This window comes from Cuculus canorus, chromosome 1 (assembly GCF_017976375.1).
Source record: "Cuculus canorus isolate bCucCan1 chromosome 1, bCucCan1.pri, whole genome shotgun sequence".
NCBI lineage: Eukaryota > Metazoa > Chordata > Aves > Cuculiformes > Cuculidae > Cuculus > Cuculus canorus.
The window spans coordinates 88,318,378-88,345,981 of NC_071401.1; the positions used below are offsets into that span (position 1 = coordinate 88,318,378).

General features: G+C 40.6%; 1 protein-coding gene across 1 annotated transcript; it reads left to right on the forward strand.

Moving 5' to 3' along the window:
* Positions 1-4,528: 4,528 nt before the first annotated feature.
* On the forward strand, positions 4,529-27,604 carry LOC104057240 (cytochrome b-245 heavy chain). The gene is made up of 13 exons (XM_009558580.2): positions 4,529-4,772; positions 7,365-7,460; positions 8,817-8,927; positions 12,377-12,461; positions 13,693-13,838; positions 14,561-14,751; positions 18,388-18,517; positions 19,353-19,445; positions 21,595-21,848; positions 22,140-22,302; positions 23,133-23,279; positions 24,586-24,710; positions 25,189-27,604. Exons 1-13 carry the CDS (start codon positions 4,728-4,730, stop codon positions 25,313-25,315), a joined length of 1,713 nt encoding a protein of 570 aa, XP_009556875.2. The 5' UTR covers positions 4,529-4,727; the 3' UTR covers positions 25,316-27,604.

Consider the following 27,604-nt stretch of genomic DNA (forward strand, 5'->3'; position numbering starts at 1 on the left):
CAGCTTTGATGGATCTTATTTGGAAGCACAGAGGTGGGCTAATTGTTACCTGGAGGTCCTTCCCCACACCTGATTCTGAACTGCTAGTTTGAAATCAGATTTGACAGCCCAGAAACGAAAGAGAGAGGGAAAAGTAAGGAAGAGATTTGAAACAGGGATGCGATAGGAAAGGGGACGGGGGGGGCAGATGCATACGGTGGGAAGGTCTGGGGCAGAATGAGCACGTCTCCTCCAGCTCCTTCAGCTGAGCTGAGCCCCACGAGCGACGTGATGTTCCTGCTGCGGGCGCTGCTGCCCAGCGGGTGGCGGTGCCGAGCCGCGCATCCCGGGGCGGAGGGGCTGGGAGCACCGCTTCCCGACCTCCTCCGCCCGAATTCCCGTTTGGCAGCTGTGGGTGGAAAGTATTCCTGCATAGATAAGAGCATAGCAGAAAGCTGCTCTCCCCTCTCTCATCTTTTCAGATGTTTTCTTGACTGGAAAATTGCCGGTCAACAGCTTCTGGTGAAAGTCGCTCTCTCCAGACAGAGAAGAGTTTACCCAGGGCTGCCCCGGGCGTGTATAGAGGCAGTGGATCTGAAGCAGTGGATCTGAAGCCATGGGATGAGAAGTCCAGCTACACAGAGAGCAGCAAATAGATTATAGTTGTGTTTTAGTCCCAGAGCCAGACTAGCTCATAATCTAGATCATAAAGCCTGGTATCTTCCCGAATGGCTACAAACTGGGTGGCTCTCCCTTAGTCCCCCCCGGAAAGCCAGGTTGTTTTGGCCTCTGGCTTTATGCATGGGAGGTTACGCTACTCTAACTTTACTCCAGCAATACCTGGAAACTACCGCCAACTTAGTATCAATTTCCATCTCTACTAAGGGTACATCACTGGTGGTGGTTCTTCCTTCCGATGACATGGAAATGTGCAGCCATTCTGGCCTCTTCTGTGCTCGTGCTCTTTGACTTCAAGCCAAGACTGATAAGGCCAGTAGCATGTGGATCATATATGGATTTTTTTTACTACAGCACATGGATCTCTCGTGATCATTGCAAAAGGCAGTGTGAGGAAGTACCAGAGCAGTGTTACAGTGAAAAAAAAACCAACAAAAAAAAGGCAGAAAGTTCTGCCAGTCAAGATTAGAGTCTCACTGGCTGGTTTTTTTTTTTTCCTGGCTTACATCTATACTCTTTTCTGCCCTCATTTCAGCATGGCATCATTTACCTTGTAAACAGAACAGAAAGAGCAGGAGCATCAAACTATGCCATTCCCTTGAGTGAAGGCAAGTGCGTACAGTGACAGCTCCAGGCTGTGCATGGAGGCAATCCCTTCAGGAAAGACAGTTTGACAAGTCTCTTGTTGGCCTCTTCCTCTTTGGTGTAGAATCAAGGGAAAGTTGACAAACAAGCACAGCATTCAAAATAAAGATTTCAGCCTACAAAATAAAAGAGGCTAATTGAGGTCTCTCCTTGGCTTTCCTTCTGCTGTGCGGGAAGGAGCCCAGCAATCTCAGCTTGATGACATCCTCAGCAATGCAGCAACTGGATTTCTTTTGTTCTGTTATTCTCACTTTCTCTTTAGGGGTTTATACATGCAGAAATTTACATTTCCCCTTTGAGGAGGCAGATGTGAAACAACTGATCCTCTTGCAACTATTTGGCATTAAATTTGTACAGGAACACACAGAACACTATTGCAGAGAGCAGGAGAGGAACTAAGTTAATTTCTAAGCATGGGCTTAAAATTACTGCAAGGAAATGCAGAACTCTGAGACCTGCATACTTTTGCAAATCTGTCATGCTTCGAAAGGATCACCGTTCACTAAAATTTTCAGTGCAAAGAAGGATGAAAAATGCTGTGTTTGATCAGCTAGCTTGAAAGAAATTTTAGAAGCAGAATGAGATAGTGTACAATTTTTTCCATACTTCAGTTTTACACAGTCCTACATAATTAATACACAGCCTCCAATGTTGTTTTTCTTGTACAGTATGCATTTTTTGTACTAGACCAAAGTACAAAACTTGCAAGTCTTCATAATATTATAGCAATGAAGTTTCACTCATTCAGTAGGTGAAAGCACCAGAGCTACATCAGAGATGATGCTTGGGTGGTTTTAGTATCAGTTCTAATCACATCTGTCTCCTGTTGCAACCAGGTAAAGTTTGCTGTGTTCTGTTGCATTGCTTTTGAAATTAATGGGAAAACTCACAGACATCAGGGAGCACCAGAACCCAGCAGCTGTGGAAGGCCCCGGCACCTCTACCCTTTGTTTTAGTTCAGGCAGTGCGATCAGCTATGTGCATTTGATAACTGCTAGGCTGGGAGTAGTTGGAATATATTGTGATTCGTAGTCTGTATTCAGGCTGTTAAAAGGATGTCAGAATGTGCAACTGCTGACACTGATATAAGATCAGCTCCTGCTGGCTTTGTGGCCTGCCAGAAACCTCCTGAGCCAGTTAATCCACATTCTAGTGGCTCTGGTGCCTGGTGGGCTTCAGGCAAGATCAGAGCACCCTGGATGACTGCACTTGCTCACCCCAGAGAAGCTGTAAGTACCTTAGCCTAATCTAAGGGGCAGAAAAAGCCAGTGAGAGCACTGGTATTTCTGGGCAAGGAGAACGGGCTACTTTTCACAGCAAGAATGGACATTCAGAAATCAGAACTGCCCCCTCTCCTTTCTTTCTCCTACCAGTCAAGTTGTTTAGCCCTCAAAGGCTACCTCCATAAACGAAACTATGCGGGGCCAAGCCCTCTTCTGACATTCATTTGGTACAGCCCTCAAAGTGACTGATAGCATGTGACAGCCTGGCACATCGCAGAGCCTGTCAAATGGGGTTGCTGCAAACCCCACTTAACAGGTTTCGAAGACTTCATTTAGACTTTCAGTTACGGAAACCTGTGAGGCTTCAGTGTTGATTAAAATGCTGCCAGTCCTGCCTATGTGAGGAAGTGAAGGACTGCTGCTCGTTCTGTTCTATAGCTGTTAATTTTATACATCTCATGAAGGAATATAAGTGCAGAAGTCACCTGTATGATTCAGGTAGCTATGTTTGTCTACTTGTTTTAGAAAAATTTAGAAATGTGTAAGTTTTCTTCTGTGATGGGTCTTTGTTCAAGTCATAGTTATATCACCATATGGAGGCCATATTCCACGATAAATTCAATATTGGAAGTAGAGGTCAGAAGAGAACACAGGCATTTGCCTCAGCTCTCTCCTCATTCTCACTTTCACATCGTGACTGAATGTCTCATCACTGCAAGAATCAGCCCTAAGAAAGCAAGTTTCTAAGTGTGTCCAGAGTGAAGTAGGCTATGCCAAGTCACTTTTCTGACAGATACGAGTCACAGGGGTTTTATCCCACCTCTCCAGCTCTTGCCCTCATTAGCAGTTCATCATCTTGCTCTCAGTTGTGGATCAGATTAGCATTTAATGTGGAGGGCAACCTTAAGTTGTAAGAACATGATAAGAGCCTTGCTATTGACTCCAGTAGGTGCACAATCAGGCCTCTGAAAATGTGACTGTGCCCAAAAGCTGTTAGCATGGAGCAAGGCTATGCCAGGCTTGCACCGGCTTTTCAGAACCATGAAATCCTGCAGGGTTCAACAGAGGGTTGCAGCTCTGGCAGAGAGACACCACCGCTCAAACTGCTCTGCTGTTGCTTTCTCAAACCTAAAAAGATCTTTTGAGACTGCCACATATACATACCCTTCACCTCTTTGGAAAGGAGACAGCCTTTGCACAGTCACTTTGGGAAGAGATCTGTATTGCTGTGGCACTATGGGTGGAATACACAGAACAAGCCAGTAGGAGGTGTATATCACCTTGCTCCTCCCTAAGCCTGGACCTTGCTGAAGGATGGTCCATTTTAATCCCAAAGCTTCCTCCAAACTACTATTTTGCACTCTTTATTACAGGTTTGGGAACTATGGCATTTGGGAATGTTTTGCCACTTGAGGCAAAACATTCAGAAGTCGTTAAAATCCCTTAATTTTTGTAATTTTTTTTTTTTAAACAAATATGCTTGGGATAAATATCCTCTGGCTCGTAAGCTCTAAAATACATTGGACAATTTCCTGTATTTTTCTCTCTAATTGCAAAAGAAAAACACTTACCTTAATTTTTTTTCTTATATGATGACATGCTTCCTGAGGTTGGGGACTCTGTGAGAGCACGAAATATGAGAAATAACCTATATAGTGACAGATGTCCTTAGGGCTGGCCTGAGCAAGGCTTGCACGTACACTAGACAAGAGTAATGTTAAATTAGACTTGGAAGCTTCTGTGGACATTGAATTACTGGAAGAGTATTTTTGGTGATTATTTATCAAACAGAATCAGCAGGAATGGCAGCTCAGACCTGAAGTGATAAAAAAGAAAAAAGACTAGGCTGAGAAGAGATAGCTCTTCTGTGTATACTATATTACATTTCAGCATTAAAAGTTATATATTTTTTAGCAGAAAACATGACCAGATATGCTATTTATTTTATCTTCTGTATCACAAGTGGGAAAATAGTCTATTTCAACAGTTTATTCTTATTTGAATTATGAAAAGTTGTATGTAAAGATGGTAGAAACATTCGAAACAGAACTATGGACATGATTCAATGGTTAACTTATTTCCTAAATGAATGAGAAAGGAAACAGGTTGCTGCAAGCTTCTGCTCTCACTTCCGTATGAGAGAAGGCACAGACGCTGTTCCAGAAAGAACGGGGCCATTGTGCACTTTCATCTCAGGCAGTCATGGGTAACTGGGTGGAGAATGAAGGACTGTCCATCTTCGTTGTTGTGAGTACATTTTTTTATTGTAATTTGGGTCTAGTAAAAAGTTCTACAGAAAGTTGTACTAAGCAGATCACACTGTGCCAGTGAAGGATGCATGTGATTACTTAGAAATGAGGGCAGCAAGTACAGTGAAATGCTTCACCAGGATAATTTTTAAGGAGCTCTGTCCTGTCCTTTGATTGCTGCAGGCTTCATCGTCAACTGAGAAATGACCATATGTTAACTTTCATTTGTGTTGTTAGATATATGTAAGTATCTGGGGTTTTTTTTATGCAACAGTGACATAAAAAAATAACATTACATCTCACTTAACCATGTGCACTTCAACTGAGAAAGCAATTACAACTTTTATAAACAAAAGTTGGTGTAACTGAAAGCACGTTGTCTTGATGGTGTAGAATTTGTATGAGTCAGATTTCAGACTTTAGAGCAATGATTTTTGAATCCTTCACTAAGACAACTAGTGTTTGAACTGCATTTGTAGACAACTTGCATAGAATAGCTGTGAAGTCAAATTAAATTAATTCTGAGCAAAATTTCAAAACACTGAAAATCCCAGTCACATTTACAAGTGCTAAACAGTAAAGTAGGGCAGCCCTCCTTTGAGAAAGCTTAGGCAGAAGTTATCAATTCAGTGTTTTCTTTTTTTTTCACTTCACAGTGTGATACAATCCATATCAAATTTTATGTAGATATATGAATAAAAATATATATAACACAAAAATATAATAGCAGTTAAGGGATTGTTGCCAAGCATGGTTAATATATGTAAGTACTGAGAGAAAGAAAAAGAAGAGAGAGAACTTCTATATTTGTGGTGACTGGAATGTGAACATTTTTATTCAGAACGGTATTTCTTCTGCTGTGAACAATTGATACTTACATATTGCCTTTACATTGTAGATGTATTACTCTAGTTTAGGAACATAACCCTGGCAATTAAATGCTTTGAAAAGGAGTAACTGTTTTTACTGTCACCTTCAGTGACTTGAGGAAACTGAAACTGCCAAGTGGTGAATTCTGGCATATTTTTTTCAGTACTGAAATAGTGAAAGATTTAAGTAGGAGTCCCTTATTTTGTTCAAATAAAGAACTTGTTTTTAGAGAATTCAAAGCTATGACAAGGTCAGCTAATAGGGTAGAAAACTGAAGAAGTCACCGATAAAGATGCCAGATAAAGTGACAGTTCACTGAAAGCAAAGTGTTCTGCATTGTCCTCTATAGCTCTACTGCACACTGACTAGGTACATGGTTATCCAGTGCTTGACAAGACTAAGACAGACACAATTTCTATTGATTTACCCCAACGAAATAGATACACGGCAGCCTTAACCCCAGGCAATGCTGCATCCACTGGCCATGGCTAAAGAGCTTGGATGGCTGCCAACTCTACAACTCATTCCAAGTTGCCAGAGGGTGTCACAGTGCAAAGAGTCCATGTTCTATATGGTTCAACAGTAAGAAGAACTGTGAGAGACCATCAAGAATCATGCCAAACTTCTTGGTCCTCTGCGCATGCTGTCAGGTTAATAATGTAGATGGGAGAGGCACACTCACTTTGGTTACATAGCCCAAGCATTTATTCCTGAAATGGCTTAGTTTTTTAATGAGGTTTTGGGGATTTCCAATATACTGCTTTACCCTAATGGAAATCCCTTCATTTCCCTATGTTTATGCCACAAGAGTAACACACTTTCAAGACCGAAACTAATACCGAGTTTTGTACGCTGCCAGCTGGAGCAAACTAGTAAAACATATGAGTTAGAAGGAGTGAGGAACTGTAATCTCACAGTTTCTGGCATCCTTAACTTACTACCAGAGACTTGGATTTTCTCCCAGTTCTTAGACTTCTTCTCTGTTTTTGTGTACCACCTAGTACATCTCCTTAGATGGAGAGGTAAGTGATACAGATTGGTTTCACTATGGAATGTGAAATCAGCCAACCAGCTCTAGAAGGGCAAATGACTGGATTTAATATGATCTCTGAGGCCAGGCAGGCTTGTAGCTACTGCAGTACAGCTACAAAGAAGCCCAGCTTTGAATAGCCTAAACACTACCAAAGAGCCTGTGTTGACTGTTTCCTGATGGTTGATTTCAGACCTTTAGAGCCTCCTACTTAATATAAAACATTAGGCCTTCGGTGTAATTTAGGTCATCTCAAGCATCTTTGAGTTTGGCATGGCTCCTCAGTCTTCCTCTTATGTAGGTTGATACGGCAGAGGAACCACCATTTGGAAGAGGCCTTAAACGTTAATGATGTTTGCAAATTCAGCTAGACTCACAGACTTAGCTGAACACCTGTACTATGATGGTCCTAGATAATCATGGCGAAACCCATTGAACTATGCAAAAGTTTCAGCTATTATTGCTGTATTTTTGTTTATAATCACTCCTGTACCCCTGTGCGCACACATCAGAGCCCGTTTCCACCAGAAAAATTTCTATTGCACCTGCTGAACCTTTCACACCCTGCCGTATGCCTCTCTTTGCAAACAGGAGCACAGTGAACTAATTGACCATTATCTGAACTGTGTAAATTCAGATGTATGATCTCTAACAACAAACTGTAACATTTCATGTTCATTTCTCTTTCAGCTTGTGTGGCTGGGCTTAAATGTCTTCCTCTTTTGGTGGTACTACCTTGTATATGACGTCCCACCAAAATTCTTCTACACCAGAGTACTCCTAGGTGTAAGTACAAAACATATTATATTGGCATAGACAGAGGACATAGCATTTTTCCCTTAGTTTTATTCGATTGAAACAGGATAAAGTGGCTGGAGGAGCAAGTTCATGTAGGGTTTAAAAGCCACATGCAAATAGATCACTGCAGATAGATGTTCAGTGTTTCTGAGCAGAAAGTCTGTACAGAAAGCAGAGATACACCATTCTAAAGGTGTAATGAGGTTACTATTATTCTCCTATTGTGCAATCATTTCCCCATGTAATTATATTTCATAGCATGAATAGTTTACAAATCTATTGCTCTGAAAAGTAATCGTTCACATGTTCATCAATGAGTGAATAGTAGTCAAATAGTCCATAAATAGTCAAGCTATTTATTACAGCCCAATGGTTGATGGACCATTATGTGTCCTACTATAAATTTGCTTCCAAAGCTACCACAGGTCATGACCAACTGACAGAGAAAATTAATTTGTTCACATATTTTAAAAGTCTGATCACAGACAGAAAAGGCAGTCTAAGCTTCAAACTATAGAACAAAGCACTTCATAAAATGTTTACAAAGCTATGATTTAATTCAACAAAGCATGAATTCCCATTCTACATACCTCTTCAGATCTATGGATCAAATTCTGTTCTTTGCAATCATGGTGCAATTGCCTTTGAAATCACAGAGATCTGTGCTTTGATAACTAGAACTCAGCATAACCCAAAGTAAGTAACTGTAATTTGAAACGTGAAAGGGTCCAAATTAATACAAGGAGAGCAAATGTTATCCTTTTCTTTCCTTCCCTTCCCTTCACTGTCTTTGGACTAAGATGGTCATTATTCCCTCTTTTCATATGGTCTTTCTTTGAAAGTCTGAAATCATTCAGGATGTGAAGAGCAATTTTAAGGGAACATACTCCTAAAAGTTGAGGCAACAAATTTCCTTAGAGAACATAAAACCACTTCCCTCATATGCTGTCCTTCTGTCTACCATAACCCTACAGACAATTGAAAGTAGTCTAACACTGTAGTTAGACTTTCTTTATAGCCTCGGGACAGAAAACTCTGCTAATGACAGACTTACATCCATGCTTGGCCATTGATTGTCAGGCATGACAGGAAGATTTTCATACAACCATGTAATTTCAAAACTGGAAACAGAAAATGTCTATATGGAGGAATGTGTTCTGCCTGCATATATGTCTCTGACTTGGCTAAAGCATGACTATTCTGAAATGTGAACATTGTTAATAAGCTCTAGATCTCACACTCATGAAAAGTTGTGATGTAATATATAAATGAAATCTATACCTAACCATGTTCTGCATAATGTCTTAGGTAATGCACTTAATAACAGCATCTTTCCAATTACAGCGTGCTTTGGCTCTGGCAAGGGCCCCTGCAGCTTGCCTGAATTTCAATTGCATGCTGATTCTTCTGCCAGTATGTCGAAACTTGCTCTCCTTCCTCAGAGGATCAAGTGCGGTAAGATGAAGAAAGACTTTCAAAATTTTTGAAAGATAATAACCCAAGCAGCCTTGCATATATACCAAGCAAATTTGTTCAAGTTCCCCAAATATTCTGTACTGGGATGTTCTCTTTGAAGAAGTAGATAAGCCTGCAGTTTTGCTATGAGCAAGACTGAAGTCTGTATGCCAACTGTATCTAGAGCTCTGTGAAGAGGTTTCGCCTTCATTTTGCCTTCTTTGAGTCTTCCCTTTTTTGCGCCCTTGGTCGTCATGCTGCCCTGGATGCAAAGTTCCTCTTCCAGCTGGCAGCAGCTGTAGGTGGTTCTTACACACATTTGCCTTGTTTGTCACTGACAGAACACACATCTATAGCAAGAGTTACTAGCCCACATCTTCTGTCTTTGCATGTTCAGTTCTTAAAGTAAATGGAACTCTCTTTCAGCTGGTAAATTACATTATTTCTTGTCTGAGCTGTGTTTCCAACTCAGGATCAAATAGTTTGCAGGCCTTTTGACCCTTTCTAGCTCCCAAATGCAAATGTTATACACTGCACTGAGGAATCACCACTTTAGAGGCTTCCTATGATGGTACCAACACTGCTGAAATCTCAGTCTCTGGCTATTACAGAAGGAGTAATGCAGACAATGCATGCCATGGTGCAGTGAAAAAGCAATAGTGTCCTCAAGCTTATTAACTGTCCTTCCAAATATATGATTCCTTCTTTCTTTCTAGCCTCCTTAATGGTCAACAAAACCAGTTCACAGAAGTAGATTTTCATCTCCAAATCTAGTATAAATTCTTTTACACAATTAAGAGAGCCTGTGAGGGCTGAAAAAGCAGAATATATAAAAAAAAAGAAGCCATAAAATAGATGCAATGTTTCAAGACTCCTTCATAGGAAGAGAGAGTTGGATACAAAGTAATGAGAAAATAATCGGAGGCAACCCAGGCTGTACCTCTATCTATTACATATATCCTGATGAAGAGTGTGGTTGAATAAATGAGAGGTGTTTTCCTCACTAAACTCCTAAATTAGGCCCAGGAGTAAGTCCAGTGCCCTGGCTTTTTTAAGGTGTAACACTTAGGAGAACAAAGTTGGAACCACACAGGCCAGGCTTTCCAGTCTTGTGCTATACCCCTTCAGTTTCCAGGATGCTGCTGAAGCAGACAGCCATATTCTTGATGTATGCAAAAAGAAAAGGATAGTAAGTAAAACTCTGTGGTTAAAGTTGTTCTTCCTCTGCCAAAATTCAGGGCTGACCCCCCCCAGGCTGCAGAATTCAATAATGAACATAAATTTAGTAAGAATTAATGTTACTATTGGATGAATGCAACTGGAAGTTAGTGATCTTGATCATACAAGGCCTTTATGAGGTCTGAAATAGATTCCAAGCTGGAATCATAAAGCTGGAACTTTATGCTACTTGTGCTGAATTGCTCATCTCCTATCATCTACAGCTTGACTTTTCTAACTGCTATCCCGATAAAGCTGTCTCTCTTATCTTTGTATTCAAGCTGAAGTCCTGCTGCCTTGGGCACTGCGATAGAGTCTCACTCAGGCTACAACCGATTGGCAAGTGAGCACCATGCAGAGAGCTACAGCTCGGTATCTGCTGCCCACCTGCAGTTCACTGTCTTGCTGATAGCACTAGACTATATGAGGAAGTGAAGGGCTCCAGGTATGAGCAAGGAGGTGAGGGAGGGCTGTAAAATAGGACCATTAGTCATTTGGAGTTTTTTCTAACTTAAGTTGGTTTTTGCAATAAAGCTATACCTCAGGAAGGAGGTGATTTTATACCTTAAGCAAAACATGCACAGCCCATTGTGCCAGTGGTAGTGTCAGGACAGCGGTGGCCATAGTGCCAGTGTACAGCTGCTTATACTTGTTCTGCTGTTGTCTCTAATTAGCTACACTCTGCATGTAACACCTGTGAGGATCTCTTCAGAAAAATCAGGATTTCTAAATGTCAAATAACTAATTGAAAATGTAGTGACCTTTCCAACAGCAATGTCATTGAGGTTAAGGAGAGAGGAGAACTGTTCAGACCCACTGTTCAATAGGAATGTGCTGGCAGCTCTTGCACTTTACCTCCTGCCACCCAAAAATCATACACTACAAAGTTATTTGTTATTAACTCAATGAGCAGCTGTGTTGTCTTTACATGCCCTTTACCAGTGTAATCATCACTCTTTTTAATGAGCTTCACTGCTGAACCTAGCTACAGCACTTTGTCATTGCTTGGGATTCTTAAACAGAAAGTTCTGGTGGATTTTGCAAGGTAGTCAAGCAGAGCTGGCATTTCCTCAGTGTGCTACAGTTTATTCTGCAATCTTTTTAATTGTGTCTCAAGATACATGATACAAAGAAGGGCAAATTTCTCCTTGCTACTGTTATAGTCGACTGAAGTTATTGCAATAGATCCAGTGGGTTAGAGTTTGCCCTGTAATCAGCATCACAGCTGGAGAATAACTGAAGGAGAGGACTGTTTGCTGCTCTTCTATTTATCCGTACAGTCAATACTCATGGGATATTTAGAAATGGGCTGGTATGGTAGAGTAGGGCCACTGTAGATATATTGGTACTAAGTAAAGAACAAATGAGAAATTAATTTTTTTCTGCTGTTTCATCGCCCCTTCTTCTGTTTCACTCTTGGATTGTTTGTATGATCAACTCCACCCTATTAGCTAGAAAGATATGCTACCTTAGCCTGCCATCTACAAAATTAATGTCTAGGAAACAGCTGGGAGAATACTTTTGTCTTCATTTTGTTGCCTGAAGCATCTACATAGTTCTTGTGAGGAAATGTTTGTGTTGGTTTGCATAGTGTTTTCTTTCTTTTGCCATCAGCAAAAGCAATATAAAGACACAATACAAGATAATCATGCTTGCTACTGTGTGGAGACATCAAATGCTAGCTTTACAGAACTTAAAGGTATAGGAAAACTCCCACTGACCACAGCACGATTTAGATGGGGCCTGTTAGGAACTTGTCATAATTCTTAATGAAAATATAATTCTGTTTTTTTCTTCAGTTTGTATCAGCAGAAAGTTTTTTTCTTTCTGTTTCTATTTGAGTAACTCCATCATCAAGTCTCAAATGAATGACCAGCAAGTACACCCAGTAGTTTGGAGAAGGAATCACTTCATGTTACCAACCATATATAACAGGCATATTTGGGGTGGGAGCCTCCTGAGACAATTATACCCAAACTTTACAGTCCATTTCTACAGTGTGAACTACCATGGGATCCTGATGTGAGGTGGCAACTTGAGAAAGCAAAGCACTCACCCAGCCATGGCAGGCTGTGATCCCTCCTTCTGTTTATAACATCTAAATTAACACAGATAAGATGTATACTTTTGTCATACTAGATATTAAGGTTTTCTCATTATTGAATACTTTGTTTCAACACATGTTAAAACATTATTTGTTATTCCTGTACTTTTTTTCTTCAAACTTGAAGTGCTGTTCTACCCGTATAAGACGACAGTTGGACAGGAACCTCACCTTTCACAAAATGGTGGCATGGATGATTGCCCTTCATACAGGTTAGTACTCAAATGTTTCTTTTTTTATTTCTTTCTAGTGCATTATACGCAGAATCCAGGTGGGACCTGACTTCATTAACCTAAAGGAATCTTTGTGTTTGCCAAGGCTTAAATTGGTTTCCAAACACTGGAAGAGAGCAAAGATAAATAAGAAAGACGACTTTTCTCTTGAACCATTGGCATCATTTATGACATTGGTTAATAAAGGGTGTTTAGCAACAGCTAGAGAACCAAATGCCCTGGCTTTAAGTCTTGTTTAGACTTATTTCTTAACTGTTATGACTAAAACAAATAGTAGAAATGGTGAAAGAAAAGGGTATAAAATCTTGGACAGGATGTGGGAACGTTTTCGTATTTTCTCTCTCATTGCCTAAAAAAGGGATTTCTATCTTGATTTTTTCCATCAAATTTGTCACTTCTCAATGCAAGTACCTTACAAATATCTTTGTAATCTTTGTCTATTTATCATCAGTCTTTGTATCAGTAGATTACTTGAACTGAGCAGGTTCCTTTTCTGAACTGTAGCTGAAATCTCACCACCACTTCAATAGAAAAGGAGCAGGGAGATGAAGTTAACACAAGGCCACAGAGGAGGTCTACAGCAGAGATGGATTTTTTTGAGTGTTAGATCTGTACCTGTCAGGCCCTGTTTTGAAGGTGTATAAGTACCTGGTGATATGAAAGGGGAAAAAATTTGAAAAGCATTATATGGCTTACCCCTGCAATAATGTGTAATAGAAGTAGTGTGAAACACCAAAGCTGTACTAGGTTTAGGGACACATACAGCTCAGCAAGATTGTTAGTGATTATTAGCAACAGAGCAGAACAAAGCAGCACTAGCGAATGTGACACCAAAGAGATCCAGATTCACTTCTCAACTATTCAACAGAAATCCTGGATGATCCTGACAAATAATTTAAGACAACTCATGCTTCTGTTTCCAATGTATTAGGATACTATTTGAATTGTTGAAAGTCTTTGCTGGACAAAGTGCATGATGGAAAGGCCCCTTAACTTCTTTCCTTCCCCCACCCAAAAAAAGTGTAAACTTCAGATGGTAAATTTTTAACAGTAAAACACATCACTGATCTGAATTTGTGATGAAGAGAGTGAGAGTGGTAAAGGTCTTAAGCTGCTGTTGAGAAATGTTAAAAAGTTTCAAATATCACCCAAAATCATTAAGTATTTGTCTTGTGCTTAACTTTGTTTATTTCTTTTCCATCACTCCTAGCGATTCACACCATCGCACACTTATTCAATGTAGAGTGGAGTGTGCAAGCCCGCATTGAAGAGAAAGAAACTCTGGCAGCTGTGCTTTCAGGCCTTGGTGATAACCCACATGAAAGCTATGTCAACTTTTATAGAAAAACTATTGGGGTAAGTGACATCAGGCTGTCAATAGTCATATTTGTTTAGATTTTCTGCCATCTTGCAGCAAAACCATGTGTAAATCATTCTTCTGTGTTTGTCAGCAATGTTGTTGCTGAATATTGGTAGTACATTCAACTTTTTCACCTGAGGATTTCAAAGCAGTTCTAAAAGATTATGTAAAAAACAAACACCCTGTAAAGAAGTCTTATGATGAAGAAGGCATACATAAAGGTAAAGAGAAACCAAGGCAAAAGTTTCAAACTTGGGCTGCTAAAAAAACCAAAAACACAAAAATAAGGAACTTCCTTGTTCCTCATAAGCACCAAGCATCCAGTCTGTGTATAAGTTACAAGACCCACAGCTGCACAACACCACCAAAAAGGAGAGCTTTCACTTAGCACTGTAAATAAGGATGTAGGACCCCAGCTCTCAACAACAGAGCTCTGCAAATGTGTTTGCCTTAACCAAGCCCACAGGGCTGAGCAGTGGCAGAGTAAGAAACAATGTTTAGTGTGTGAATCAGTAGAAAACCCTTTCTGTCTCCTTCCACCTTAATAAAGGTAAATCTGCACTAAGATTTTAGCATTGTCAGCATACAAATTCACAGAGAATGACTTAAAGACTTACAAATAGGTAAAGGATTTGATGACTGAGACAGACTGATGGTTCAGCTCGCTCTGCTTTGATGCAACCCCTTCCTTAGACCAATGTGTGCAATTATTTCACAGAATCCTGTGGGGGGCCTATATGTGGCTTTCACCTACTTGGCTGGTCTGACTGGAGTTATCATCACGCTGGCCCTCATACTAATCATCACATCATCCACCAAAACCATCCGGAGGTCATATTTTGAAGTGTTTTGGTACACCCACCATCTCTTTGTCATCTTCTTTATTGGCCTTGTCATCCATGGTGCTGGGTGAGTATTCACACTTATCACACAATACATGATAAGTACTGTATCTTAATGTAAAGCCCTCTACACACATAAGTATAGAGACTTAATCACTAAGTAGCAGTTATATTTGATGGTAATAATGGGTGAATACAGGCTTTGAGAGTTAAGACTCTCACTGATACATGCAATAAGCTAATCACATGCATGAGTCTTTATGAGACTATGGCATACTTAAACTCACTGATACTCAACTTCTGCTATTTTAATTGGAAAGCTGTTTTCCAAGGTTCCTGTTTCTAGTTGTTAGTTTATTTTTCTGTCTTAAAAGGAATTGCATGCATCACACACATGCATGGAAGGAGACCTCAACATAAAAATGATATTGAGCCTAGGATTTTGTTAGGTAAATGAAAACTTTCATAACACAGATTTTTCTTTCAGACCTAGATGAACTTTTAATATCAGCAGCATCTCAGAATAGGTTTTTAGCCTTTGGATCTCAAATACAGGCAACTGTAAGTTTTTGTAACTTCCAAATGCCAAATATCTTTTTGGTTCATTCACTACCTTCTTCTGAAATAGCTGAAAATCCTAATTAAATAATTTAGCACTACGTGAACACAATTTTTGCACCTAGAAAAAATAGTTTTAGTTTCATTTTATAAAACCACAGAACTGATGCAGAAATAAAAAAAAGCCTAAAATAACCGAGCCAAATTCCATAGTTTGTAGTTGCACTATATTGTCCATTTTAAAGGAAATTCTAGTTGCACTAGAAAGTGTGTTTTTAAAACACCCAGTAAAAATGACTCTTCAAAAATACTTCCTCTCAGTCTAGTAGTGTCAGGCAAAAGACAGAAATGGGAATACAACAGGAAGGACAAAAATAGAAGGCAGATGAGAATCACCACCAGCATATTTGTCCATTCCAACTTCCAAAACAAGAAGAAGGTTTGAGCAATACCTGTTGAAGGAAGAGAACAAGTGTTTCATGTTTCCTGCAGCAAAAATCGTATAGTTACTGACAAAATGTCCAAACTTGCCAGTAATTACTACACAATACCATCAGAAAGCAAACTTTGCTCTTTCTTGAGGTCAGTGAGGAGCATATATTTCATAGAAGTTGACTTTCTATATACTTGGATGTTCAGTATACTTCCACTATTTTAATGCACTGTATTGAAAAGGCAAAAGTTTGGCCAGCATTGGGTTGAACATGGTTGTCAGACAACTTCAGCTATTCTTTGGAAGGTGATAAGCACAGGAATATTATTACCCATAGAGGGAAGGATGCTTTCTGGCAGTGAACTCAGTGGCCTCGCTTAATGGCCTTGAAGGTGAGAAGGACATTTTGAGTTCAGAAAAAATACACTAAAAAAATATTGGGCAGGCTTTTTACACTCAAGGAAGACATCTTAGGTGTACAAAGATAGATGTTATGGAATAAGCATGATCTGACAGTCTTAAAGTAGCATGTTAGGGAGAGGTATAGAGGCCAGTTTACTTAAGGAGACGGAAGGCTATGTGTCCTACATACGTACCAATACATACATATATATATTTATACACAGGAAACTGAACCAAAGATAAGCAATAGAATCAAAGGGGCAGATTCTTGTCCTTTACAAGCTGTTGTAGCACTTTTGTGGCACTGATGTTTTTTGTGCATGAACTATGTGTCACAGACAAATGTCCCAAACGTCCCATCATAGTAGTAATAAAGAGAGAGCAGAGGTTCAGATCACCCTGCCTTGGAAGCTAAAGTAAAAATTTCAGCTGAAAAAGAACTAATTAGAAGGCTATACTGTTGAAAGGTTAATTACAGTTCTGGAAGAACATGTATGCTGAATAAAAAGGGAAAATAAATCTTTTCTTTCTCTTGTACAGAGTACTGGCATTGTTGAACCTCAAATAGAGCATAGGGGAATGCAAAAACTCTCATGCTCATTTTCCCTTAAGGGTGAGGAGTGACTGGAAATGGGCTCCTCCTGTTCCTGTAATTCATCCCATAGGGCGGCCCAGCTGAACCAGTTGTCAGTAGTAGGGAAGTAAGCTGCAACGGGTGATGTTCCTGCAAATTGCAACTCGTGATGCTCCTGGGACAGTGTCATTCCTTCCCTTTATTTTTCAGGCAGGATGTTAATCAACCTTTTAATGAGGAAGAGGTTCATTAGTAATATGTATAAACAGCACAATCTTTTAACTTTCAAGACTGTGCATAGGTTTTCTAATAATCCTCTGACAAATCTACCGCATAAAGCTAGGCATACATATGACTTAGACACCATGGTTAGAAACATAGTCTAGTTCACAGAAACTGAGCTAGAAAAGCAGGAAGAGAAGTCACAGGAAGAAGATATCAACAGAATCATATTGGCATAAAATTGAACAGCTTGATCAGAATCAGACCATTCCTGGGGAAAATCAGCAGATCTTAATCTGAATTTCTCTTCCATGACCCTCCTCCTCCTACCATCATTTTTTGCCGCTGTCACACCCCTGAGGTTGCAGGACTCCAGTCAGAGGCAGGAAACAGTGAACAATATCAGAATATATAATATTTTTTCCCCCTCAAAACTGAAACTGTCTTTCAGCACTCCAGCTTAGCACTAGAGCTGCTGCTGGAAATACAGCTGAACTGGAGTAGTTAGGCTTCTCTGTAGTAAAAAAACAATAACAAATCCTAAAAAAGAAAGAATATAGAAGCCAGATCATCAGCTGATATAAACTGGTAGAGCTGGTATAGCTGCTTTGCCTCGGTAGCATCTGTGTTCATCCATACCAAGCAAACAGCTGCTCCACAGTTTTAAAGGGAGAAGAAGGGTGTCAGAGGAAGAACGTGTGTTAGAAAGAACTTTCCAAATTTCTAAGATAAACAACAGAAATAATTTCTAAACTGGTCACTAGGAAATTGATTACCTTGCCCCCTCCAGGATTTGATTTTATTGAAGAAAAAGGCAGGATAACTATGAAAAGAATGAAGCTTTACCTTTGTGACCACTTCCTGGAAATGGTAATGGACGTACCTCTCAGTTCCTCACTTAATCTTGTAGCCAGTATTTTCCCCTACAAACTTTACTCCCAATTTCTACCAAACCTTCAATACTGTAGAAGTCCAGAACTTCTAAGGGAGCACTTCTATAGAACTTCTATGCTGGAGCACCTCCCATACAAAGACAGGCTGAGAGAGTTGGGGTTGTTCAGCATGGAGAAGAGAGGGCTCCAAGGAGACCTCATAGCGACCTTCCAGTACCTGAAGGGGCTACAAGAAAGCTGGGGAGGGACTGTTTACAAAGGCTTGTAATGGTAGGACTAGAGGCAATGGGTATAAACTGGAGAGGGGCAGATTTAGACTAGACATAAGAAGGAATTTCTTCACAATGAGGGTGGAGAGGCACTGGAACATGTTGCCCAGGGAAGCTGTGGCTGCCCCATCCCTGGAGGTGTTCAAGGCCAGATTGGATGGGGCCTTGGGTAGCCTGATCTGGTGGGAGGTGTCCCTGCCCATGGCCAGGGGGTTGGAACTGGATGATCTTTAGGGTCTCTTCCAATCCAAACTATTCTATGACTCTATAAATAGAGAAGTACATAAATAGAATAACAATAAGGGACAAATACCTTCATTTTCATTTCATTATCTGAACAATTTTTTTCCAGGCGTATTGTACGGGGGCAGACAGCTGAGAGTCTGGCTGAACATGATCCAGTGATTTGCTACAAAAACTTCACTCACTGGGGAGAGAAAGGGGCTTGCCCAGTCCCCCAATTTTCAGGGAATCCTCCTATGGTAAGAACCACTCTCTTGAGTGTAAATCCAATTTAAAATGTTTGCTGTTTGCTCTTTTTGTAAATAACATATGCACTTGCTGTAGAAAATAAGCAATGTAATCCCTATAGGTCTTCAGTGGCAGCTTTCTTTACATATAGCAATAGATTTGGGCACAACGGATTTAAGCAGAAATGGACTACAGACAGACAACCCACTTCCAGTGTGCCATAAAGTGAGCACCATTAACAGGCAAACCAAAAGAGCAAATCACATCTGAGAACTGTTTCCCGAAATATATTTTGTGGCATGTGGGATTTCCAGAAAATGATCCACATTTCCAATAAATGATCCATTTATTATGATCCACATAATAAATAGTTTTATATTATTAACGAACTAATGGTAATTAACAGAAAATTAATTCCTCTGGAAAGGTGACATTGAAACTCCAGCTTTTATTGACTAACCAGGCTGGGTGTACATTCACATTTCAGACTGATCTGTTAACAGAAATCACATCTTTTCCTGCAGACTTGGGTCAATAATATATTCAGAGCTTTCCTTCACATTTCACTTAGTTATCTTAATATTTTCACAGAGACAAAATCCCTCATAGAAAAATAACTTGTGTAACTCTAGTAGCAACTAAAAAGTCAGCAGTGACTCTCAACAGAAAGAAATTCCTTCTCTGACCAGAAGTAATTTTGAAGGTGTCATATCTCTTAAGGGTTCCCTACTCTGGTTGATAAACAACCTATATTACCTGAATTTCATGTCTGCTTATAGCATTTCCAGGACTCTAATCTAAGTAGTTATCTTCATCATCTGACTTTAAATTTTATTCTGCTTACAGACATGGAAGTGGGTAGTAGGTCCCATGTTCTTGTACCTGTGTGAGAGGTTGGTGCGGTTTTGGAGGTCACAGCAGAAGGTTGTTATCACAAAGGTACGTGATGATGCTATGTTTAACACCAGGCAAAAAATTACCATTTTTTTCAAATGATGCGGCAAAGCCAATTGCTCCTACATGACAGACAAAATTAGCAGTGAAAGGCTTCTCGGGGGTGCTCTGGCTGCTATCATGCAAAACTAATGCCAGCCTCTAACACATAAATGTAGCCTGTCTCTGACAGGACTGAATCTTAGGAAAGATAAACTAATTTTCTTTGTATTGAGTGAAAAATTACCCACGGCCTTAAGAGTATTAAAGATACCAAATCTTTGTTTTCAAAACTACCCAGATATTCTCCTGCACCTGGGTCGGGGCAATCCCCATTTTCAGTACATGATGGGGGATGATGTGCTTGAGAGCAGCCCTGCAAAGAAGGACTTGGGGGTGCTGGTTGATGAGAAGCTTGACATGAGCCACCAATGTGCACTCGCCACCCAGAAGGCCAAAATAAGCGTGGCCAGCAGGTCGAGGGAGGTGATTCTGCCCCTCTGTTCCTCGCTTGTGAGAACTCATCTGGAATACTGGTCCAATTCTAGAATCCTCGACTTAAGAAGGATATGGAGCTGTTGGAACGGATCTAGAGGAGTGGTACAAAGATGATCAGAGGGCTGGAGCACCTTCCCTACGAGGACAGGCTGAGAGAGTTGGACTTGTTTAGCCTGGAGAAGAGAAGGCTCAGAGGAGATCTTATAGTGACTCTCCAGTACCTGAAAGGGGCTACAGGAAAGCTGGAGAGGGGCTATTCGTGAAGGCTTGTGGGGGTAGGACCAGGGGGAATGGGTATAAACTGGAGGGGGGCAAATTTAGACTGGACATTAGGAAGAATTTCTTCACAATGAGGGTGGTGAGACACTGGCACAGGTTGCCCAGGGAAGCTGTGGCTGCCCCATCCCTGGGGGTGTTCAAGGCCAGGTTGGATGGGGCCTTGGGCAGCCTGATCTAGTGGGAGGTGTCTCTGCCTGTGGCAGGGGGGTTGGAACTAGGTGATCTTTAAGGTCCCTTCCAACCCTAACTATTCTATGATTCTATTTATGAATTCTGATTTCTCAGTAGAACAAATGACTCCTGAAAAGCAGAATTAGGGGGTACCTGTTTCGTGCAGTCAAAGCTAATGTTAAGCTTCCTTTCCCCATGGTGCGTTGCAGAGATATTAACACTGGTTCTGAAAGTCTGACAGCCAAACTAGTATAGTACTAAGCTCAAAAGCATAAAAACTTTCCCGATGTAATTTCCTCACATGGCATTTTGTTGCATATTATGGACATACTCAGTTCAAGTTGTAGCAGAATTTTGGGGGTGACATTAGGTGTCTCTGCTGTGCCTTGGCACGATGGTGACATGGTGGAAGGCCCCCTTATACAAGTGTGCTTTTTGGTAATTGTACCAAAATATCTCTGAGCCATTTCTACACCATATGCCTATGATGTCTGCTTAGATCCCTGTTGGCAGAAAATTTCTTGCATGCTCCTAAGCACTAATATTAATACCCACATTAACAGATAGACTTGATTCTCCTTCTTGCAAACCTCCTCTGAAAATGGGAAATAGCCTTGGCAGAGAACTTTAGGATTAAGAAACCATAGTGATGGAAATACTATCCTTGCTTCTAAAATATCACTTTTATTTATTCTTGGTTTAAGACAGGCAGAATGCAAATGCAAATGCCATCTTCTAGGTCCCACACAGCTATAACACAAAACCACCTGTTTCCTGTGGTGCTATCTAGCCAGTTCCCTATCTGTATGATAGCCCTGCGGTTTTCCCCTTATATATACAGTCAAACTCATTAACATTGATAATGATGATGGCTCTGTGCCACTGTGTAATATGCATCTGGAATGAGCAACATGTGTACATAGATCTTGTGATGTGTTACAAGATGTGCCAGTCTGACCTGTCCCTTTCGGTGTAACTAAAAGTATGGTGTGAAAAATGTCTTCAATCAAAAAATCTTCTGCAGTCATTCATCTGGCTGTCAGGTGCTGTTCCTTGCTCCCAGTTCTGATGGGATCAAAGTTTCACCTGCTTTTCTCGCTCACATAGCAGAGGACAATGTTACTGTTGAAGGATGTAGGTGCATCCAGCCAACAGTGAAGACAGACTTTTTCTTCTCCCTCTTTATCTCTTGTTCCTCTCACTGCAGGTGGTCATTCACCCCTTCAAAACAATTGAGCTCCAGATGATGAAAAAGGGCTTCAGAATGGAGGTTGGGCAATACATTTTTGTCAAGTGTCCAGCAGTGTCTAAACTGGAATGGCATCCATTTACATTAACTTCTGCTCCAGAAGAGGATTACTTCAGCATTCATGTCCGTATTGTAGGGGACTGGACAGAGGGCTTGTTCAATGCCTGTGGATGTGATAAGCAAGAATTCCAAGATGCATGGAAGTTGCCCAAGTAAGTACAAAGAGCCTCCACAGTAAAGTCAACAAAAAAATATGGCAGTTCAAGTTTTGCTTAACCAGTTTGGTGGCACCTGTGATACAAACCTTAAATACTTCTATTGTAGATGTGAGCCTTAGATGTCTCTTTCAATTTTCTTCCTATCAACCCTACCTCTTCTTTTGCTGACTAGTATTCAACCCAAATGTACATCATAGTAGGCAGAACCTCTACCTTTTAATTGTCATTTTAAATGTTGCTAATAAATATTCACTATTGATTTCTTAAGTGTACTTTCAATTTCAGAATAGCTGTGGATGGCCCCTTTGGAACAGCAAGTGAGGATGTATTTAGTTATGAAACTGTTATGCTTGTTGGAGCTGGAATAGGGGTCACTCCCTTTGCATCTGTACTCAAGTCTGTCTGGTACAAATACTGCCATGATGCAACCAACTTAAAACTCAAAAAGGTGCGTTTCCTCTTTCCCAGAACCCATGCAATTGTTCAGGGGCCAACAGCCCAAGTAAAAACAGGCCCAGCAAAGGTTGTCTGGCTCCAGACATGTGTGAGTCCTAAGAGGAGAGTCCATTTACCTCACAAGACAAGCAGGGAAGTGGGAGGGTCAAAAGCAAAAACATAATGAAAGAAGAAATAACCTATGAGCAAAATCACCCATGCAAATTGACTTTGGCCCTGGGGATTTCCACTCGCAGTGGAGATGTCTGTGTTAGAAACATGAAGTCCAAGGCAGTAGTACAGCCTGTGCAACTGTTGCATTCCTTCCCTAAGCACACAGAGAGCAATTTTATGTCAGTGGAAGAGCACTACTACCATCCTCCTCTTGCTTCCTGCCCCTGGAAACTCCCTATATAGGGGTGCAGAGTCACTCTCTGGAGTTATGGTTGTATTCAGAGAACAGAACTGGTTTTGTTACGTGTTTTGATTTACCTTGCTTGCCAGCAGGGCAAGAAGATAGAGTCTATCTCTAAATCATTAATTTATACCCTAGCAAACTGTTTTACGAGGATGTAAGTAGGGAAACACAATGAACTAAATATGTAACCTGCTGGTGGAAGGGAGATAGACATTTCCTTGTTCTTGCAGTTGCAGTTGCTTCACAGCCCTCCCAGCATCAAAACTCCTGAATAGCTTAGATACCAGCCTACACATCTACTGAGGTGGTCAGGACAATTTCTACAGGAACTCTACAATCCTCATTCTGTCAATTCTGTCAGCAAATGTAAACCCAGAAACCATAGGTGCCTATATGCCCTGACAGCTCACTCTTGTCTCTTCCAGATCTATTTTTACTGGCTTTGCAGGGACACTCAAGCCTTTGAATGGTTTGCTGACCTCTTGCAATCTCTGGAGGCTCAAATGCAAGAAAGGAATAATGCAGAGTTTCTCAGCTATAACATCTACCTTACAGGCTGGGATGAATCTCAGGTAACAACACAGTGGAAAGTATCATTTCCATATGAACTGAGGTTGATGTTAGCATGTTACGTTTTGATAAATGTTCAAATGGTGCTCATGCTAGGCCTCTGTCTGGCTCTCATAGAATCATGGAATAGTTTGGGTTGGAAGAGACCTTAAAGATCACCCAGTTCCAACGCCCCTGCCATGGGCAGGGACACCTCCCACTAGACCAGGCTACCCAAGGCCTCGAACCTGGCCTTGAACATCTCCAGGGATGGGACATCCCTCTCAGAGGTTTTAAATGCAGACAGGTATTATCCATCAGAAGTGACATAGGGTCAGCTGCTAATGTGAACTCCGGCTTCCTTCCTGGTTTACTCTGGCTGTGCACTCTGGAAAGCAGTTGTTCCTTACAGCAGCAAACAAGCAAATATCTCTATCAGCATTAGGACCAGAGAAACTAATGCACAAGGTGTGAGTGATGGCAGCATGCTTGTTTCAAGACTCATGAGTTCTTTATCCAATCCCATGCTTTTAGGGCTTCAAAGGAGCAGCTCTTCCATAAGCTAGTTCATAACGTGTGATTAAGTCAGGAAAGGTGCTAATTTTAGTGATGTTTCATTTTACTTCTATCTCACCATTGCAAAATTCGCCATATGCCTGAGTGCTGTGGCTCAGCTAGATGGACAGGGAGGGGTAGGAGTAAGGTAGGAAGTTATCACACAGACAGTGGAAAAATAGGAAGGAAAGAAGAAAAGTCACACAACTTTTGCCTGAGGAGAAAGTCACCTGTATCTTTTCTGGCAAATAAAAGTGCTGCAGAATGCCGAAAGGCCTGAACTCATGCCCTTAATCACAGCTTCTCCTCTTCCTGGCTCTACTTAGCTTTGCTGGTCTAGGTGAAAGTTACACAGGGAGGGTGGACAAGACCTCCTAATATGGATCAAACTTTCCAGAGATCAAACTGGCAAGATTTCATTAAGGTCAAGAGAGTTCTATTATTGTACTTGAAGGGATTTTTTTCATTATTTACAGTTTTATTTTACAGTTTTTAGACTAAACCAGTTAATTGCAAAAGAAATGTAATTAATTGCTGTAATTACTGTGTTCGATGGTGCATAGCTTTAAATCTTGAGATCACCTAATCTGGGGAAAATGAGGAGATAGACACTGATATCAGAACTTTACTAATATTATCTTTCCTTGTGAAACACCATCAATTCCACATTTTCAGTTTGCATATAATTCAGCGTGTATTGATATAATTTTTTTTTTAGCAGAACATAATGCTAACTATGTGTTTACACTGTCCTTTGTGCTTCATTTCCCACAGGCCACTCATTTCGCAGTGCATCATGAAGAAGAGAAAGATGTGATTACAGGCCTTAAACAGAAAACCTTGTATGGAAGACCTAACTGGGAAAACGAGTTCAAAACTATTGCAGGGCAGCATCCTGGGTAAACCTGTACAAATTGGACTTCCTCTGTCTAAATACCATAATAACACAATCTGGTTCCTTTGGCTGATAAAGTTCGATGAACATTCTTTTTCTAAAAATCTCCAGGTATTTTCTATTCTTATTTCAGCCGTGAGCACCCAAAAAATAGTAGGAAAAATAACAGAACCAATAATTTCAAGAATTTGTGCCGTAAGGTCTTTGAAGGTCTATTTCTTTGACTTCACTGAGGTCAATAAACCTGTCTTCACTGACTTCTGCTGAGATGAGATTTAGCCCACCACTTGCTTTAGGAGGAGCAGTAAGTGCCTTGCAAGTTTTAAGGAGTTATAAATTTTAAGGATTAGACACCAAGTTCTAATTTAGTTCCTGTAATTGGAAAAAAGCCATTGCCCCTATGCAACATAAGACTAATTTACATGAAGAACATCCAGCTGCTCCATACCTAGTTTCTGACCATATTTTTGTTTTCTTAACAGCTCCAGAATAGGTGTTTTCCTCTGTGGACCCGAGGGCCTAGCCGACACACTCAACAAGCAGAGCATCAGCAATTCAGAAGCTGACCCACGAGGAGTACACTTCATTTTTAACAAAGAAAATTTCTAACTCCCCAGCACATGGGAGTCATTCCATACAAAGACTGGATCTCTTTTTCTGTTTGGAGTCTGGGAAGGACAGACCAGCTTCTAGTCTCAGCTACACTAACGCAAACCCCTTTGCTTCTTTGGAATTATTTTGGCCCTGTGCTAGAGTAAGCAAGTCAAGTTTTACCTTAGGGAAGTATGCACTGCCCTCCAGGTGCTGCCAGTTTAGCAGAAATCTATTTTCTTTGTCTGTGTGTGGGAATTTTCCGTCAATTAACTGCTTTTATCCTCCTGTTATTCATAATGACTGTGAAGGGTCTAGGAGGCTATATGCATTTGTGAGCCAGTTCACAATGATAAAGCTTAGTGCTATTAAACAATAAAGCTTTCTAGCATAATGCTTGCTATTAGGAGACAGCTTACACTGGCTAGGCCAGTCCATGGAACAAGGAGGGGTTAGGGAAGGGTAACTGGGAAAGACTGTTCCTTCGAAGAGGAAATCTCCTTTCAGCACCAGCATCTTTTCAGGCATCCAAATACAACCATAAACATCTTGTCCAAGAGATGATAGCACAGGTAGCTGAAAAGCAGCCATTCCTCTTTAGGAAAGCAGAGAACTGAAAGAAATGACCTGGATTTCTGAATGCCATCCTCACCCTAGCTGTCGGGAGAAAACAAGGACAGTCAAACCAAGTCCCACACCCAGTGCTTGAGCCATCACTCCACTGCTTTGAACACTCTCAGTTTCACATCTTCAAATTCACAGCTCAGTGATCCAAGAGGTTTTTTTTTTATTTTCAAGACTGCCATTTCTGATTTTCAAGTTTAAAAAAAAATTGTTGCTGAATGATTTAATGGGTATTTTCTGAAGCAGCCCTAAGTGCATACAGTGCTTTTGGCCCTACTGTTCAGCTGTTCCTCTTTGATGGTGAAACAGGTTTAAGAAAGTAAAGATCATGTGGACAGTATCTAGAATAGCTTTAATAAAGTTCCCAGTGCGTACAAGACACGCACGCACAGTACTTCTGTATGTACATTACAGGTAGCACGTTCTTAAAAAAAAAAAGGAACTGAAACTTTTAATACCAGCAGCAGAGAAAAGAAAAAGCATTAAAACCAGCAGCATATAAAAAAATATGAAAAACGAGTGCAAGAAGTTTTGGAAAAGCCACAGGCTAGTACAGCATGGGTCTCCTGTTCAGCCCAGTCACCTGCTTGCTGCCTTTTAAACTCTGCAGCCAAGCCCTTTGAGAGCTCCTACACGGCACGAGGCCTTGCTGATAGGTTCCTGCAGTCAGAAGAAAGTGGTGGCCTCCTCCTGCAATTTCAGACAGGTTTCTGTAGCCATCTGGTTGCACGTAGCATATTTTACACCTCAGCTTGCCAGACAGGGTGTGGTCTCCTTCTACATGATTTTTAAATGCAACTTCAGAAGAACTGCTTGCTGGTTTGGGTTTATTAACATAAGTTTCTGTGAAGAGTTAAACGACACAATAAATTATGCCAACATCTGAAGGGGAGGAAGCCATAGTTGGTGAATGCTAGCAAAGATCAACTCTTGGCGGGAAATATTTCGGTTCTTTCCCTCAGAAGGCCCATATTTAAATTTGCATAATTCCATTTGAAACATGCCTATTAAATCTGATTATAGATTAAGCAGAATTACAGAAACTTCTTCTGCAGAATAAAAAGCACACTACTGAAACATAATAAGGTTCTCATCCTTTGCAGAGAGCATTGAAATATTTGCCTTTGATTTTAATGGAAATACAATAAGACTTCTATGCTATTAGAAAGGGGGCAAAGAGGAATTGCAAGGGGTCTAATGGAGGTAGCATATTTATAATGTGAAGAGTCTTGAAGAGTGTGTATTTTAATCCATTCATTAATTTTCTAAACATTGCCACATTTGTTCTTAAAGTTCCAGGAATCTTTCCTTACTCAACCAGCTGTAATGATATTCTCTGACATTCCCACTTACTTCAGGGGCTGTTTGTCACCTCAAACACAAAAAAGAGGAATTCTGTGCTTATTACTAAACTACTGTCTTCCTAAAGCATATAAAAGAATAAGCAGGTGAGCGCTTCTCAGTTTCCTTCAAAGGTGTTTTGCAAAAATAGTAAGCAGTGCATTATCAATCATGGTCAGAATATAAAGATTTTTTAAAAAAATCTAGGATACACAAGTGAAACGGAGAGCACTGGAATACAAAAGTAAAAGACTAACTAGCTTGAATCCTTCCCACTCTTCAGCAAGGATCAGAGAGATGTCAGTGGTACTGTTTTAAGTCAATGCTGCTGTCTTCTTGGGT